General features: G+C 39.1%; 1 protein-coding gene across 9 annotated transcripts in view; it reads left to right on the forward strand.

The window, feature by feature from the left end:
• Nucleotides 1-17,884, forward strand: part of TPP2 (tripeptidyl peptidase 2) — a 67,940-nt gene that overhangs the window by 39,550 nt on the left and 10,506 nt on the right. For 5 of the 9 annotated variants that reach the window (XM_043582623.1, XM_043582627.1, XM_043582626.1 and 2 more), the window contains 11 exons: nt 1,034-1,140; nt 3,040-3,194; nt 4,309-4,425; nt 4,666-4,766; nt 5,384-5,480; nt 6,533-6,670; nt 7,995-8,239; nt 8,496-8,574; nt 10,750-10,788; nt 16,251-16,402; nt 17,537-17,633. In XM_043582623.1, the coding sequence (XP_043438558.1) occupies nt 1,034-1,140; nt 3,040-3,194; nt 4,309-4,425; nt 4,666-4,766; nt 5,384-5,480; nt 6,533-6,670; nt 7,995-8,239; nt 8,496-8,574; nt 10,750-10,788; nt 16,251-16,402; nt 17,537-17,633 (1,327 nt within the window). The remainder of the gene's footprint in view (nt 1-1,033; nt 1,141-3,039; nt 3,195-4,308; nt 4,426-4,665; nt 4,767-5,383; nt 5,481-6,532; nt 6,671-7,994; nt 8,240-8,495; nt 8,575-10,749; nt 10,789-16,250; nt 16,403-17,536; nt 17,634-17,884) is intronic. The other 4 variants (XM_043582633.1, XM_043582625.1, XM_043582628.1 and 1 more) reach the window with 1 other exon arrangement.

The raw sequence follows: 17,884 nt of genomic DNA on the forward strand, positions 1-17,884 counted from the left end.
TAATATAGAAGATTCAGGAATTTGCTGAGACATCATCTCCTTCAGGAAGCTTTTCCACGAACCAAGTACCTTTTCTTTCTTTACTGCTAACACTTCCTATCTACCCCAAGCATATTATGTTAAATGTTTTTGGTGGTTTTTTTGTCTCCTCCAGACTGACTAGGGCAAAGGAAAATATTTTATTCAGTGTTGTATTTGAAGCTCCTAACAACAGGACCCCATAGGTATAGTAGGCACTCATTAAATGTTTGTCACACTGACTACAATTTATCCTTAGCATACTCTTTAGGTTTCCATAGTGGGTAATTACATATTTGACTTTTATGTGTCATTGATTTCTTACAAAAATGCTGTGAAAGTACTTTTCTTCTTTACTGTGTCATTATAGCATGGCATATTTTGAAGCTATATAAAGAGGTTTAATACCAGTCTCAGAGCTATAAGACAGTATCGGTGACGAGGCACCTGAGTGGCTTAGTCAGTTAAGCATCCGACTCTTGATTTCCACTCAGGTCATGATATCATGGTTTGTGAGATCTAACCCTTCATCAGGCTCTGTGCTGACAGCCTAGAACCTGGTTGGGATTCTTTTTCCCTCTCTGCCCCTCCCCCGCTCACACACTCTTTCAAAAATAAATAAATAAACTTAAAAAAAAAAAAAAAAAGACCATATCAGTGACACAAAACATTACGTTTGATTTTAATATTTAGGACTCACGATAGTTTAGATTCTAGTAATTGGGAAATCCTGTGAATGAAGGATCCATGTATGTGTGTCTTCCAGACAGATTGTAGCAGACAAGTAAATAGGAGAAAAATCACTATCCTGGGCTATCCAGAGCTTATCACTACTAACATGTTGCAAAAATGAGGCTACTGTGCGAACTGTTTTGTAACCAGCTTTTAAATCCCTGTGTTTATTTCCAATGAACTGTGTTTATTTCTAATGTTAAAATCTAGAGTACCGGTGGGCTTATAATATAAAGACATTTTTGTGACAGTGTCACATTTAGCTGTTTATTTTTATTTTCAGAGTAAACGAATCATCACATTATGATCTAGCCTTGACAGATATACATTTTAAACCTGGTCAAATTCGAAGGCATTTTATTGAAGTTCCTGAGGGTGCAACATGGGCTGGTAAGTAACATTTGAGTCCGTCCTGACCACTTACCTTTATGTACGTTCTATCCTTGCTGGGATTGGACCACAGAAAGTTTGTGTATCTCTAGTATGGGCCTTTCTCCTGACAGTACTACCTCTGACACTCTAGATTTGCTGTTAGATTTAAAACATTAATAAGATCTTGTACTATTTTGCATTGATTCATACATCAAATCATCTAGGCTATTTTAAGATGTTTTAATATTCAAATTTTCAGCTTAGTTTAACATTTTTTATTCTTTGAAGAGACAGGGACAGAGCACGAGCAGGGGAGGGGCAGAGAGAGACAGACAGACACAATCGGAAGGAGTCTCCAGGCTCTGAGCTGTCAGCACAGAGCCCAACGCGGGGCTTGAACCCGCGAACTGTGGGATCATGACCTGAGCTGAAGTCAGACACTCAACTGACTGAGCCACCCAGGCGCCCCTTTTTAACTTAGTTTAGAATAATACTTTGTCTATTAATGATTAGAGTCAGAGCTGTATTGTTGAGAACTCTGGGCTACCGCCCATATAGGGCCCATGGAATTGTCTAATACTGAGCTCTGATAAAATGTACACTAATAATACTAAAGGAAAATCTATGGTTGATTAGTATTGAATCTGATATCTTTTTAACAGTTAATGCCAGTAATTATAATGCTCTAATTATGATTTGTTCAGGTTGCTATTGAAAACAGGGTTATTTTTATAGGAATTTATTGGATGATCCAGAATGGAAGTAGCTCAGAGCATATAGCATTCTTAGATCAGCAGTTTGCTGGGGGAGGGCAAGGAAACGGGAAGATGGCAGTCAAGGGTACAGACTTTCAATTACAAGGTGAATAAGTTCAAGGAATCTAATGTCTAACACAGTAACTGTGGTGAACTGTTCTTTATTATGTATTTGAAATTTGCTAAAAGTCAGGTTTGAAATATTTTCACAACCACAAAACAAATTGGTAAGTGTGTGAAGTGATGGATGTATTAACTAGCCTTATTGTGATAGCCGTTTTACAATATATGTGTGTGTATCAAATCCCCACAGTGTAGACCCTAAACTTACACACAATGTCATTTGTCAGTAACAAATACACTGTATCGGTAAAATGGGGTGGGAGGGGGGGGGGGCAAAAAACAACAAAACCCAGAAATGTACAACAGATGATTCCTATTTCAAATAATTAGAAATATTGTCCTAACACTAGGTTTTGTATTCTTAGCAATTGATTAGGTTCACAGAGCTCTGTGCCCACTTGACCTTGGGAACCAGAGACTAAGCCTTGCTCTAAGTTTCCTGTATTAGAGTGGGTGTTCATTAGATAAGATGCTGATTCTGCCTCACAGGGATTGTGGCTTTGCCTCCAGCTCAGCCTCAGAATAAAGCTAAGCACATGCAGTTCTGACAGTCATACTTTCTAGAAGCAGACGGGAGGGAGAGACTAGGAAAAGTTGTCAGTGAAGTTGAAGAAATAGATACTAATGGACTTTAGGTATGGTAACAAGTAGAGGTTTCCAAAGTTAAAATCCTTTATCAGGAATTGATTGGTCCTCAGCTAAAGCAAGTTTCCTCATAGCAACAGAGGGGAGCAGTGTTTTGTGTAATCGTGTCCATCTGTGGACAGCTTGCTGTTCCGTGGTGTTTGGAGTTTGCAGCATGGCGGCTGCTCATTTTAATGCTGTTCTGTTTCTTTTCCGTAGTTGAGTCTTCTACCCTTTTATCTTTATTCATTCTGTTGATTCTTTGTTTTTGAGAAAATCCGCGCATTTCCTTTGAGTATATTATTTTATTGGCAACAATGTCATTTTCTAAAAAGTTGGCATTATTAAAATACTTGTATGTCTTTTTTTAAATCCTATCAGTTTAAAGCTTTGCTTCCCCCCCATCTGACTCTAGAGGTGACTGTGTGTTCGTGCTCTTCTGAGGTGTCGGCCAAGTTTGTTCTCCACGCAGTGCAGCTGGTGAAGCAGAGGGCGTATCGAAGTCATGAATTCTATAAGTTCTGTTCCCTTCCGGAAAAAGGGACATTGACTGAAGCTTTTCCTGTCTTAGTAAGTTTCAATTAATAGTTTGAAATCCTAAAATGATGTCTTTTTTTATTTTTGTTGTGGGCCACACCTAAGTATTTGAATTTGGTCTTATAGTTTGTATAGAGCATATTGGGACTGCATATTTTATTGATGCTGAATAAGTAAAGTAGGAAGGTGGGTAGTCTTGGTGGGTTAGTGGAGACCAAGCAGGAGGTAAATATTGTTTGAACTCTTCGATAACTTAGTGAAGAAAAGTGCTGGTCTGCTAGGTTCTGATGCCTTGCGACGTGGACTCCGAAGTGGATTGTTTTCCTCGTCACACAGATCATTTCCTCATTTACGTTTTTCTTCATGTTTTCTACTTGTTGCATTATTAATGCCCCGTAGTTAAGAATCCATGAGGCTGTTTTGCTGTAGAGGTGAAGCTGTTGCCGCTTCCCACCCGCAGGGCTGCCGCGTGGCAGGGCCCCTCCTGTGTGGTGTCGTTTGTCCTCTGCAGGAGCCGGCGTTCTTTCTCAGACCTGTTTCCGTAGTGTTTTCAGTTAGTTGTATCATCTTTCCTGGATCTTATGTTTCTGATTACTTTTTCTTGTATGTGTTAGTGTCCTGTGACCCATCTTTAAACTTTCTAACGCACCGAGTACTAGAAAACCTAATTTAAAACTCAGTGCTTCAAATAGTTTTTGCTTTTAATTTTTCTAAGAGAAAGATGTAAATGACCGTAGTTTCATTTTGCTTTGATTGCCAGGCAGCTCTGAGCCTGCAACTCAACTGTGGGTATTGAATAGGTCTTGCAAAGCTGAAATACCCCTCTTATCATTGTTCTTATAACTTTTCCTTTGGCCCTAAGTTTTTATTCCAGTTTGTTTTCATCATTGTTTTATTTCATGTACTCTGAAAAGCTGCCTCAGATCTTTTATGACAAGCACTGTAGGATTCTGAGTAAATAACTGTGTATTTAAATGCCTGTACTCTATCTCTGCAACCATAATCGTCTAACTCCACACATAGCTGTACAAATAGGAAAAGTTTGAAAGCTAGAATTGCTTTAAAACACCTACTATTTATATTGTGTACTTTGAAGGAAAGTGAGAGAAAGGAATTATACATCTCTGATTTTCATCTTTCTTCACAGGGTGGGAAAGCAATTGAGTTTTGCATTGCTCGTTGGTGGGCAAGTCTCAGTGATGTCAATATCGATTACACCATTTCTTTCCATGGAATAGTGTGTACTGCTCCTCAGTTAAACATTGTAAGTTCCATGTTTCCATCATTTTTAACGTCACTTATTTGCATTAGGGAAAAATAATCTCACTAGTTGGGTTTAAATGTTAACGTGCAGATTACCTATGGTTCTGGAAATAACGGTAGTCTTTATTCATAGGTGTTTACAGACTTTGCGTTAGACTGTCTATTTTAGGTCCAAATGTTTAAAAATATGGTTTATTATCAACAAAGTTTGAGAATCTAACTTGATAAATATCCTTTGTAGCATGCGTCGGAAGGAATCAATCGTTTTGATGTTCAGTCCTCCTTGAAGTATGAAGATCTGGCTCCCTGCATAACCTTGAAGAGCTGGGTCCAGACACTGCGGTATCTTTAAATGTTTTAGGGCTGCAGATGTTGAGCATCGGTGTGGTGGGGAGTGGGGACATCTCTTACACTCTTTGAAAGGAGTCATCTTCTTAAATCATCTGAGTGCTGGAAATACAAATGCACTTTCTGACTTTCCAGCCTAGGAATCCTGGCAGCCCTCAAGGAGGCAGCCCCAGCAGTAGCTTCCAGCCTTAAATAACATGGAAGTAAAGCTCTGGGTGTGGCCCCTACAGGACCCAGCCTGTGATGTGTGCGTTGCCATCTGCAGTTTGGACAGGAGGGTGCGAGTCAAAACCTGTCTCTACTTCGACAGTGTTAGCAGTTACCCCAATATTGGGATCTGGTTACGTGTTGACTATGTGTTGACATTTGAAAATGTTTTTGTAACCTCACAAGATTTAAACTATGTATTGCTGTGGTTCAGTCAGTAGAGAATTCTCTACATGAATACTATATTAAAATACTATAAGATATACTGAAAATATAATAAGATATACAGAGTTTAGGAATGTTCATTGTCACTTATTGTGACACGTCATAGATTTTGTTGATTATAGTTTCATTGGTCTCAGTGAATGAACTCTTAAATCAGTTACACATTTGTCTAATTACAGACCACTGAGTGCAAAAACAAAACCTTTAGGATCAAGAGATGTTTTGCCAAATAATCGTCAGCTTTATGAGATGATCCTGACCTATAACTTTCATCAAGTAAGTGTTTATATAATGAAGTATAACCTTAAAATGAACTTCTGGGTTTTATTCATGAATCATAAAGTCAAAAATGGAAGGACAAGGGATTGAGTGTGTGTGTGCATGTGCGTGTGTGTATCAAAGAGTCAAGTAATTAACTGTGGCTAATTTGGAATTATTCTTTGGAAAGTAATGATTTGTAACGATCTAAGTCCCATTTGGGTCTGAAGTCATAAACTCTAATTTAGTGGTAACTTTGCCTTTGAACCTTAGTGTTTGTAATCACTGATAACTGTTCAGTGGTTAGACGTCTCATCAATGCCAGATGCCTTCTGATTATGGCAGATGGCCTGACTGCTTTCTCTGAAGCATACATTAAAACCATGAGAAGTCGGAATAACTCTTGGGTTGAATGAGTAGTAAAAGGTAGTTGAGACTAGTGTAAATGTGGGATCTGAGAATTTATGTAGGACCAGTAAGATTTCAGCAGAATGCTTATTGGAACATAATATGAATTTGGTTTTAGTGTTTAGGAGATGATTGATTTCGGTGAATTGTCAAATTTCAGTTTTATCAAGTAATTAGAGGTCCTGAAGGATACATATTATATTCATTAATGCATACAAATAGCTGGGTTTGTATTTTTAAAAGCTCGTAAAGGAGAAATATTTTTTATTACTGCCAAAATATTGGATGTTCTGCATTTTAAAAATCGGTTACCAAAAGGAAATGTTTTTAATACTTTTTTTTTTTTACTTTTTTTTTTTTTATTGTCTATTTATTTTTGAGAGAGAGAGCACAGAAGAGGGGCAGAGAGAGAGGGAGACACAGAATCCAAAGCAGGCTCCAGGCTCCAGGCTCCGAGCTGTCAGCACAGAGCCCAACACGGGGCTCGAGCTCACAAACTGAGATCATGACCTGAGCCGAAGTCAGATGCTTAACCGACTGAGCCACTCAGGCGCCCTGTTTTTAATACTTTTAATGTAAAAATCTCATCAATAACAGTTTTGCAGATCTACATCAGAAATCACGTAAATCATGTCAAGTAATCATTCGTATTTTTTTTGTAGCCCAAGAGTGGGGAAGTAACTCCAAGCTGCCCACTACTTTGTGAACTATTGTATGAATCAGAATTTGACAGCCAACTGTGGATTATATTTGACCAGAACAAAAGACAAATGGGTTCGGGAGATGCCTATCCACATCAGGTATGAAATCAGTAGTGATTTTTAGAATTAACAGAGGCTGTTTCCTGAGATAATGAATTTCTGATTTCTTGTTTATGGTAATTTTTGTTTTTCTGTTTTGTTTTTTTTTTTTTAATCATATAGTTTTGTATTTACTTCTTTGACATACCAGTCGAAGCTCAGTTAGTTGTCTTGTATAAAATAGACTGTGACAACCTCTCAGCCATGTAAAGTCAGCTGATTCAAGTTTTGGGGTAGAGGAGGGCACGGGTGATGCCTGCAGACGCTGGCCGGCATAGCTTTTTATTTTAAGTATTTCTCCTTCCTTCCCACTGCTTCCACCCATCTGAAGGCTGAAAGCGGATCATCTAAGGTCATATGAGCACCTTGAAATGATCCCAGGTCTGAACTTGGTGAAAAGCACTACAGCAGTGTCTTCAGTTTACTAGAACTTTGACATTCATTTCTTCCTGACATGGCTGTTTACTCAGCACTTACTGTATGCCAAGCACTGTGCTTGGTACGATTGTCTCAAGGGGAAAAAATCTTTTATTCAAACAGTTTGTAGAAATTTCATCCGATTAAAATATCGTTACCAAGAAATGAGGTATTTCCTGTAACATCTATAATCTTATGCCAGATAATGAAAATAATTTGCGCAGGTTTTTTTCAATTCACTAGTCAGGAAATGATTTCCTTTTTCTCAAAGCAATCCCAGCCCCCTCCCCCCCCACCTCCTCAGTGCAGACTGGGTTACACGGTGCCATTACTTTATTGTTTACAATCTCCTCGAGAGAAAGTGCCGATGCAGGATATGGCGTTCCACGCTCCTGAACAGGCTGACTGGGTGAAACGTAGTGGATTTGTACTCCTCGATCTTTGCTGGCTCCCTGTTCTCCCTGTTTGGGATAAAGAGGCGCGGCGTTCTGGCTGTAAGATAAAGACGACCCGCTGTGTACACACACACGTGCGCGTTATTGGTCTTAGATATTATACAGCACCTCAGTTTTGCTAGGTTTGGTGACGTTTTATCCATGTTCTAAAGACTCACAAACTAGAAAATCATGGCTCTCGTCAGTCTTGAGCAGACACTGGTGTAGCTGAGAGAATGAGCATAGCCTGTTGTCGTGGCAAAGTGAGGGCTTGGGAGGCATTCCCGCCCGCAGCTCCCTTACCCTTTAGTCTGCACGTGGCCGTGGACGGTTCACATGGTGCTCTCAGCCCTGGTGTGCAGGCAAGTGTGTGCATGCTCTGTGTGTGCTGATTGTTCCTGCTTATTCTCTTACTCTGAGTTCCATTTACTTGGCTAACCCGTACTTTTCCCAATGTTCTTTGTCTTTTTTAGTATTCTTTGAAACTGGAAAAAGGAGATTATACAATTCGACTACAGATCCGTCATGAGCAGATCAGTGATTTGGAACGTCTTAAAGATCTTCCATTTATTGTTTCTCATAGGTTGTCTAATACCTTGAGCTTAGATATTCATGAAAATCATAGCCTTGCACTTCTAGGAAAGAAGAAATCAAGTAATTTGACATTACCACCCAAATATAATCAACCATTCTTTGTTACTTCCTTACCCGATGACAAGTAAGTGGCAGCGTTGCTTACAGTTAATGTCTGTCCTAAATACTGTACTGTTTTTATGTGAGTTCATTACATTGGGCTAAATTTACAGTATATTGTCACATACTGTTTTAGACTAAGATGATTTCTCCCTTTGATTTTTGAAATCTGAGCTACGGGAATTATTTCAGATTACAGTTGTTTTGATGGTTTACTCCGATTACCTTTGTGAGACTTTTTCTTTAGTTCCTTTTTTTTCTCTTTTAAACTTTTGTATTAGAATACCTAAAGGGGCAGGACCTGGATGCTACCTTGCAGGATCCTTAACGTTATCAAAGACTGAACTTGGAAAGAAAGCTGTAAGTATCCATTTTTTTTAATACTGAAATTACCTATTCCAAAATTTCCATTTCTTTGAAAGATGGGAATTAATCCCACACTTTAGAATGGGTAAAAGAGAAAAAAGAGAAGATCTCCTTGGTGGGGGGGGGGGGGGGGTGGGGGAATTGGTAGTTTTTTTTCCCAAATTACTGGAAAAGTCAATTAATACTTGATTATATTTTAAAATACTTACTATTCTTTTTCCTAAGCCTAAGTACTCGGGTTCAGAACTGACCCTACGTTGCATGGCTAATACACTTGAATTTCCTGTGACTCATGTAGGTTAAACTTGGCTTAAGTGAATGGGACGTTTAAAATTAGAACATTTTATATGATCTTAACCGACATAATATTGTGGATCTAGAAATAAGTCAGATCTTCTAGGGTTACTTTGAGAAAACAGAATGATTATTTCTAATGAACAGTATTTTTTTTTCACTAGTCCACACCTTTCTTTCTTGGAATTTTGCGTAATTGTATAGATAATTACAAGATACTTCTTTTGGCATTGCCTTTATAGTTTCAAAATTATGTTATTAAAGACATACTTCTGGTTGTTACATTTTAGAGATAAATGTTACAATTTGATAGGTACCTGTTTTAACTTTTCCATCTGTTTTCATTACAAATTTATTATCTATATGGGTCTGTCACCTTCTGTCATCATGTTAGCTCAGTGCCAGTGAAAGTTGTCATTCTTACAGTTTTGCTTTTCTCCCTAGCATTAGTTCTTTAATAGTAGCCTACCACCTGACACTGGAGTCTATAAATGCCATTACCAAAATGAATAGATCTCATGCATCTTAACAAGTATACTTAAACTTCTTGCCACTGTTGAACCAAAGGTCACTTATCACTGTCACAGAAGCATAATTCAGGAATTTTGTGCTTTGAAAAACTCGTTTGCCCTGATATTTCTTGAGTCTCATTTCAGTGGATACTGCAGTTGACCCATGAACAACACAGGTTTGAACTGCACGGGTCAAATTCTCTGTGGGTGTTTTGTTTTGTTACGTTGCTAAATACAGTTCAATCCTGTAGACGTATTTTCTCTTCCTTATGATTTTCCCAGTAACATTTTCTTTTCTCTAGCTTACGTTAATGTAAGAATATACACAAAATGATATGTTACTTGTTTCTGTTATCATTAAGGCTTCCAGTCAACAGGAGGCTGTTCGTAGTTAAGTTCTGGGGGGAGTCAGAAGTTATACAAGGGTTTTTGACTGGTGGGGGGTTGGTGCCCCCAGCCCCCTGTCGTTCAAGGGTCAACTGTACTTTTTTATGTATACACTTGAGTGTCATTTGAAGAGAATCAGTAGTCACTGACATTGGAATTCATAGCTGCAGATTTAAGAAGTCCTAGCGCAGTCTTTTCTTGTGGGCCTCGCTTCCTGGACAGCAGGGCTGTTTCCACTGTGGGGCTCCCCAGATGGGGAGACTGGGATGCTCACCCAGATAACTCTTCTCAGACATCTGCTTCCTTGGAAAACCATTGTTATTAAAAATGCACTTTTAGCAGTTCAGAGAGATATAGTACTTCCTGGCTACATCCTTTCAGAGGCAGTTGTGAAATTAAATGATAAAAGTGTGGGATTAACTGTATTTACTACTTCCGAGGTAACTCCTTGAGGGGTCGATGGTTCTGAAAGAGAGCAAAAACCTAAAAGTGCAGAGTTCATACACTCATAGCACATTGTTTATACTCTTACCTCCCTAGTTGCGTTGCTCGCCGGTGTGGTAGTTGGGAAGGTGACTGCTGTTACACTTCTGCCTTTCATGGTCACCTTGAATGAGGATGCCTGGGCGTGTGTGATTGTGATGTCCTTGAAATCAGACTCTGGACCGTCCACTAAATTTAATGTTTTTCGAGAGTGTTTTGATAACTAATGGATTTTGCTGTCCTCAATTTTTTGAATACAGAGTTGAAAAACATTTGCCCTTAGGAGTAACGTATTGGAGTGCGTTTTTATTAAAATGAGAGTGGCAGTGTTGCTTTCTTGAAAAGCCTGCCTTTGTGATCGTAGACCTGACCCTTCTAAGCACTGTGACACGTGCAGGTGAGACGTAAACCGGAAGACAATTAGACCGAGGTGGTGTCTCCATCCTGTGTAGACTGTGCATGTTTTCTTACAGAATGTCGTTCTAACTCCCAGGGGCAGTCTGCAGCAAAACGACAAGGAAAATTTAAAAAGGTACTGATTGTCAGTTCTTAAAAAAGATGTCTTAAAGCCTTATTTGCGTATTAATTAAACTTTTTTTCTGTCACTACTGTAATCTTTTTTAAAAAAAATCTGTCCCTTAGTTTCCTTTCTTTAAGTTCTGCGGCGTAGTGCTTTTAGCTTATCAGTGTTGACATACTACTTTCCTGAAGTTTTCTTTCCTGCCATCAGTTGCTGGAAGACCCCTGTTTTATATGTGTGTAGAAAAAAAATTAGTGCTATTCGTTTCTTAACTACAGATATGATACCAAATGGTCATATTTGAAATTTGCATATCTAAAATCCTACAGAGAAATGAATGTAATTGTTTTTTGTAGTTATATAAGCCAAAACAATTATTTTTAAAGTCTAAAAACATTCTTAAATTAGATTTGATCATTAAAATATTAAGGTATTTGAAAAAAAAAAAAGTGTATTCCCTGCTCTGGTGTCGTCTTAGTTCTGGAAGAACAGACACAGAGCAGTGGGCAGGAGGAATGGAAATATGGACCATCAACCCAAAATTAAAACTTATGCTAAGAGCACGAGCAGGTTTAAGACCATAACTCGTGTGTGACTGATAGACTTCCCTGCAACTTATTAGACAATGTCTGATTGACTGCTGGAGCCAAATTGAACTCAAAAAAGGCAGAATTCAACTTGGGGTGTACTTAGAGAAAGGGATGTAGGTATTCAGTGAGCTCACTGATGAAGACCTACTGGCCTCAGTCAGCATTTTCATGATTTCTCATGTTCAGGCAGGAAGCATTGCACGGAGAATTTGTATTTTAAGATATAAACAAAAGATAACACTGTTTCTTAATTCATAGTGATGTGAAACGGAATCACCATTTTAGAACAGGTACAATTCTTTCATTTAAAAAGACTTATGAAATGTATATGTTATTATGCAATGGTAAACACTTTGTCCAAACAAAACGCCCCACTGGGAATCATCTTTCCGGATAGAGAACTATCTGCTTCACTGTAGACCAGTATTTCTAGCTGAGATCTTGACCCATCTGTGGGCCATGTACATTCATTTAATGACGTAGCCAGCTTCAAAATGAAAACAGAATAAAGTAAGAAGTGCCGTTCATCAGACTCCTAAAATGAGTTTCTTTTTATCTATAGATTGTTTATCTTTGGGTCGTCCTGAAAATGGCTTGAGAGCCACTACTTCAAAAAATGAGAAAAAGGTCTTCTAGAAGCCCATTAAAAATAGAAGGTGCTTATCACAGAGGCATAGCTGGGATTTTTTTCTGTTGTATATTTTGGTTGCTCTTCTGGGAGTTTTGGTGGATTTTGTTTGGATTCGGTTGTGTAAGGAAACCATTAAATGAGTAAGAAGGTTATTATTACTTGGTTAGGAAAGCTTTATATAAAGGATGTGGCAGCTAGAGTTGCCTCTTCCCATTTCTCCCTATCTTCAGGGCAAATACGTGTGAAGCTCTTATTTTAAAAATAATCATTATTATAGTTTTATAGTCCCATTACCAAAAAGATGTATATGTTAATTTATTGCCTGAACAAAATACCAGCTAGCTTTTGGTGCATAGCCCTCAGTGTATAGTTCTTCTGTATTTCAGTGAGTTTTGATTTGAAAATCTAGGTTACCTTTTTTAAGTTCATTGTCGTATGAAAGAATATGGTTACTTTCGACAGATGATAAATAGCATTCAAATATGATAACTAATTTTAAAATAGCTAGTTTGTGTGAAGGCATTAAAGTTTTGAGTTTAGCCATTAATAATCTAAGAAGAAAATTATAATTTTTGAACCAAAATTTAAATGGCAGTTATGTTGCCCAAAGAATAATTATCGGTTTTGCAGGTCGATTGGACTTTCTAAAGGAAATGGTTCATTTCAGACACTGTCAAAGTACTTGGTGAATAGCTGAAATGGATGTTTTTTTTAAAAAAAATTGTTAAGTATCAACTATAGAGAACTTCAGCATTTCTGCTCTGAAGATTCATCTTGCCTACCTTTTTAAATCATAATCAAGATTTCTCAAGATTTAATGGCACAAAATGATTTCTATTAAACTGACCCTGTACTAAGTCCTTGAGAAGTGAGTTAAAAAAATATTGACAAAAAGAACAAGTGAACATGATGAAACAAAAAATAATTTTTCTGTTGATTAGGAATTAAAACTGCCATGTTCATAATTTTTAGTAATAAAAAATTACTGTCCCAAAATATTTTATAGGATTTTATTAACACTTAAAATAGCTAATTTGACATATTTAATATTTAATAATTAAAATGCTGATCACAAAAGCTTGATTTCCTCCCACTTCAAGGTCATTCATCATAAATTCTCCGTCTCGTGCTTTTACTGATAGTTTATGGTTGCCATGGTACCCCATTTCTTCCTATTTATAGATCTTTGTTAGAGTTCGTTGTTAATCGTACATTAAGTTAATGGGTTGCTCATTTTAAATTCAATTCTGTTTTCTCTCTTCTGTACTAAAATGTAATAGCAAATGCCTTACCTTTGAGCTTCAGAGGAGGAATTGCCCACAGCAGAGACTCCTTCCCATCCTGACAGTTGCCCCTGTCCCTAATCAGGCAAGGAGGAGGGGATCTAAGGGAGGCTCACGTTAGAGTAGAGTCAACATGGCCAACAAGGTTGCCTCCTGCAGGCAAGTGTCTACATTCTAGTGCAGTGGGTTCCAAAGAGAATAGGACTGTAGTCAGAGGGTCAGCGTTCGAGGCTGTCTCTGCCCCTTAACTCTTCAGTGGATTGTCTGTGCTGCACGGATGACACTGAGTGAGTGATCCTTTCCCAGAAGAACCTGATGGTTAATTAGCAACTCAGATTTTGCAGATGCTTGAACTCGGCTTTGCCCGGGCAGTGCCCACTTAGGAAGGCGACCTCAGGAGGAGGGGGGAAGGATGGGTAGCAGGGTCCTGAGGAGCTGGCCCAAGCAGAACCCCTGCTTCTTTTCCCCCGTCTCACTCTGCACACGCGACCTTGGCTCGCCAGTGCTGGCTCCCGGCCTCCTCCGAGCGGGGCCCTGAGATGGCTGCAGGTGGATGTGTGTGGTTCCGTCCTCCCAGTGGTCCTAGCGGGCTTCAGACGGGTCCTGTCGAAGTGTGGCTCCCGTTTGACGTCGGAATGCTGTCAGAACTGCAGCAGTAGTTGCTTATAAAATTTAATTGTGAGAATTGCTAACGTGGGGATATCCGTGTTGTATTTACACCTGAAAATCCTATTTGGGGGAACGTGGGGGCTTGCAATACTATTTTCTTTGACTTAACCCGTGTAAAGTTTTTTTCTGAGATTACTGTGATTAGGGGAGTAAAAGTCTTCTTGATAACATAATTTTTTAGTTTTAGAAACTTTGTTAATTAAAACAAATAAAAGGTTTGAATTTAGTAGCGTTTTTAATATAAACCTGAAGATAGAGCTGGAGAAGTTGACCTAATAAATAATGACTTAATTAAGGGCACCTGGTTATTGTGCCAGAAACAGATTAGCCAGTGTAATATGGGGTTTGATTTCCCAGATAATGCATTAGTTTCCATCAGTAAAGACTTCTGTGCTTTCATAGAATAGGGGGAAATAGATGTAATTAGAATTAACATTTCTCTGCTCTCTTCCAAACGAAGCTCCTCGAACCGTCTGTGCCTGTTTACTTCCCACTCTGTCTGCATCTCTCCCAGGCAGCCCTTATCCCCCGCTGTCCATGGAAACAGCTACTCTCTTGTCATCTCTTGCCGTGGTAGCAGCCACTGCTGCTGTTTGGTTCTTCGGGGTTCTGTGGCAGGCCCTGCCCCAGCTACAGGCCCTGGTTGACCACTCCTCTCTGCCTGCTTGTCCTCACAGCCCCTCCGGGGCCCGTCTCCCTCACTCCCAAGCATCTTTGAAACCGTAGAATGCTTTGGATCAAGGCCTGGGCTTCCTCTTCCCCTCCCTCAGCCCTGCTCAGTCTTATTTGTCCCCAACTTGCAACCCCATCAACACCACTGTCAATTCTGCATCATGGATTTCTAATCCATCCGCTTCTTCCTCTTCTACAGCCTCTTCTTCACATCAGGGCGGTGCTGGGAATTCTAGCTTTGCTCCCTAACTTGTCTCCCTCCTTCTTGACTTCGGCCATCTATCATCCATTCTCCAAATAGTATGAAGAGCTATTAAAAACAAACCAACATTTTTCATCTGTGTCGGATCCAAAGTCATTAAACAAAGAGCAGAAAGAAGTCTTTAATCATGCCACTGCCTTGCCTACAGCTGTCCTGTAGGCTTCCTCTTGCATTTAGAATAAAATCTGTATTTTTGTGCCATATTCCATCAGCCCCACTTACTATGGTTGCTGCCCATTTGCTCTTGCCGTGTCCACAAGCTCGGGTTTTTATACGTCCTCCTCTTCTGTCTTCAGACTCTTCTCCCTCTCCTCGTTTGGGTCGGTTAGGTTCATTGAGGCTCTTCCATTTAGGTCATGTGGGTTGACTTAGACGGGGTAGTCCCTGTTCCAGCACCACTGTGTCTGTGCTGTTCCCCCACGGTACTGAGCAGCTGCTCTCTGTCCCTGCATTCTGTTTCATTTTCTTCCTATCATGTGGGATTAGCTGAAACTATTCATTACTTGTATGTTGTCTGTCTTGCCCCACTGGGATGTGTTCCCCAAGGGCAAGGAAGGGCCTTGTCTGCTTTGTTCTTCACCTTGTAGAGCCTCACAGGGCCTCAATAAGTCCAGTCGATTGAATGAAAAAAGAAAATTTTTCTTTAAATTTTCTTAGAAAAGAGGGTCTTTTTTAAAATTCTAAGTTATTTCCTTCCCTTCTCAGGTATAAGATGTGAAAGGTCAGTAGACTTTCATAATTAGTACTTTTTGTAATTAGTCTGTTAGGTAAAACTAAGAATACAAAAACACTCAAATGGAGGAAAGTTTGTTCTTACCTCCTTTATTTTTTTAAAGATTTTTAAGTAATCTGTGCACCCAGCATGGGGCTCGAACTCACAACCCCAGGATCAAGAGTTGCATGCTCCACAGACTGAACCAGCCAAGTGTCCTTTACCTCCTTTATTTTAGAGGAGATTTAGAAGCAACAGTACTTTAAAGTTTGAGAGAAAATTCCTTTGGTCACAGATTGGATTTTGTTTTTGAGTTTTTTTGAGGGAGGGAGAGAGAGCAAGTGGGGAAAGGGCGGGGGGTGGGGGAGAGAATCCCAAGCAGGCTCCACACTGAGCACAGAGCCCAACGTGGGGTGCAGTCCCACGAACCGTGAGATCATGACCTAAGCCGAAACCAAGAGTTGTGATGCTTAACCAACTGAGCCACCCAGGAGCCCCACAGATTGGAAATGTTTATGTATCGTGGCCCTTAGGATCTGGAATATAATGTAGTACAACTCAGTGCAGCCTGTGTTATGTGATATTCAGGTACTGAAGATGATTGTAATTATGTAAAATGAAGCATGTTAATCTGAGACTCTTTCCACATTCATAGGATGTGATCCCTGTTCATTACTACCTAATATCTCCGCCAACAAAGACTAAGAATGGCGGCAAAGATAAAGAAAAAGAGTCAGAAAAAGAGAAAGACTTGAAAGAAGAGTTTACTGAAGCATTACGAGATCTTAAAATTCAGTGGATGACAAAGTAAGTTTTTAATGGATTTTGATCCTCTGTTTACTTATTTTTCCGGTTACGACAGTGTCACGTACAGGTTCATAGGCCATATTCAGGAATGTTAACAGTGGGTGGAAGGGTTAGCATGCTTTTATTTTAATCACTTAATCTTGATTTGCTCTCAGAAGAGAATTTTATTAGGATGTGTGAAGAAAATAAAAATCACTTTTTTGTCTGCTCTCCAGTGGTGGTTGTTGTCCTATCATTATTTTCTCTGTATTTACACATGTAGCAGTATGAATGATGTTGTGTCCTAGTTTTCCAGTGACTGTTTGATGATGAGCATTTCTTGGGTCATTTGATAGTCCTTTAAAATACCATTTTTAATGACCACGTAGGAGGTGGTCCTGTTGATGAAATGTAACCTACTTAAATACTCTATTTGGCATATACTTTGGCATATACATTTATAGCTTTTCTCCATAATGCTGTGCCAGACATTTTTATACATATGGTGTTTTAAAATAATCCATTAAGAGCATCTGGGTGTCTCAGTCAGCTAAGCGTCCAACTTCAGCTCAGGTCATGATCTCATAGTTCATGGGATTGAGCCCCAGGTTGGGCTATGCGCTGACAGCATGGAGCCTGCTTAGGATTACTCTCTCACCGTCTCTCTCTCCCTCTCTGTCCTTCCCCGAAATCAAGAGTCAGACGCTTAACCCACTGAGCCACCCAGGTGACCCTGGATCATTCTTAAAGGTCATAGGTCATAGGTGCAGAGCCATATTCCCCAAAGTGTCTCCTCTGTCAGCGCAATTGTGATGTGGAGCTCTAACTCACAAACTGCAAGATCATGACCTGAGCCAGAATCAAGAATCGGACGCTTAATTAACTGAGCCACCCAGGCGCCCCTCTTATTGAACTCTTAATTGAAATAATTTTCAATTTGATTTGCTTCTCTGGGGTTTTTTATCTTTGTTTTTTATTTATTTTTGTTTTTTATTTATACTCCCGGCAAATAATGATAATCCTTGTCAGTGATTACATTTCAGATTGATGCCTTCCTTATGTTATGGATTGGGACTTCAAAATAATGTTAAATAATAGAGAAGACAAATTGTTTTCTTTTTAAAAGAAATGTTTCTCTCTTTCTTATATACATAGGCTGGATTCTAGTGACATTTATAATGAATTGAAAGAAACATATCCTAATTATCTTCCTCTGTACGTTGCAAGACTTCATCAGTTGGATGCTGAAAAGGTTGGACATATTCAATCTTAATAGGAGTATTTTATTTTATTTGTAACATGAGATACAGTTCGTATGTTTAGTGAAAATGCAGTCTTCTATTTGTTTTGTGCTTCTGCCAAATGAAAACATGTTTCCTCAAATTGAATGTTGTATTGACTATTTTCTTGAAGGTAATTACAGAACGTACTCATTCCTGTGAGGTCAGCCTAAGACTCCCGCTCACAGTTTTCATCAGTGGGAGGAGGAATAGATAAAGATAT

This window comes from Prionailurus bengalensis, chromosome A1, assembly GCF_016509475.1.
Source record: "Prionailurus bengalensis isolate Pbe53 chromosome A1, Fcat_Pben_1.1_paternal_pri, whole genome shotgun sequence".
NCBI classification, from domain to species: domain Eukaryota; kingdom Metazoa; phylum Chordata; class Mammalia; order Carnivora; family Felidae; genus Prionailurus; species Prionailurus bengalensis.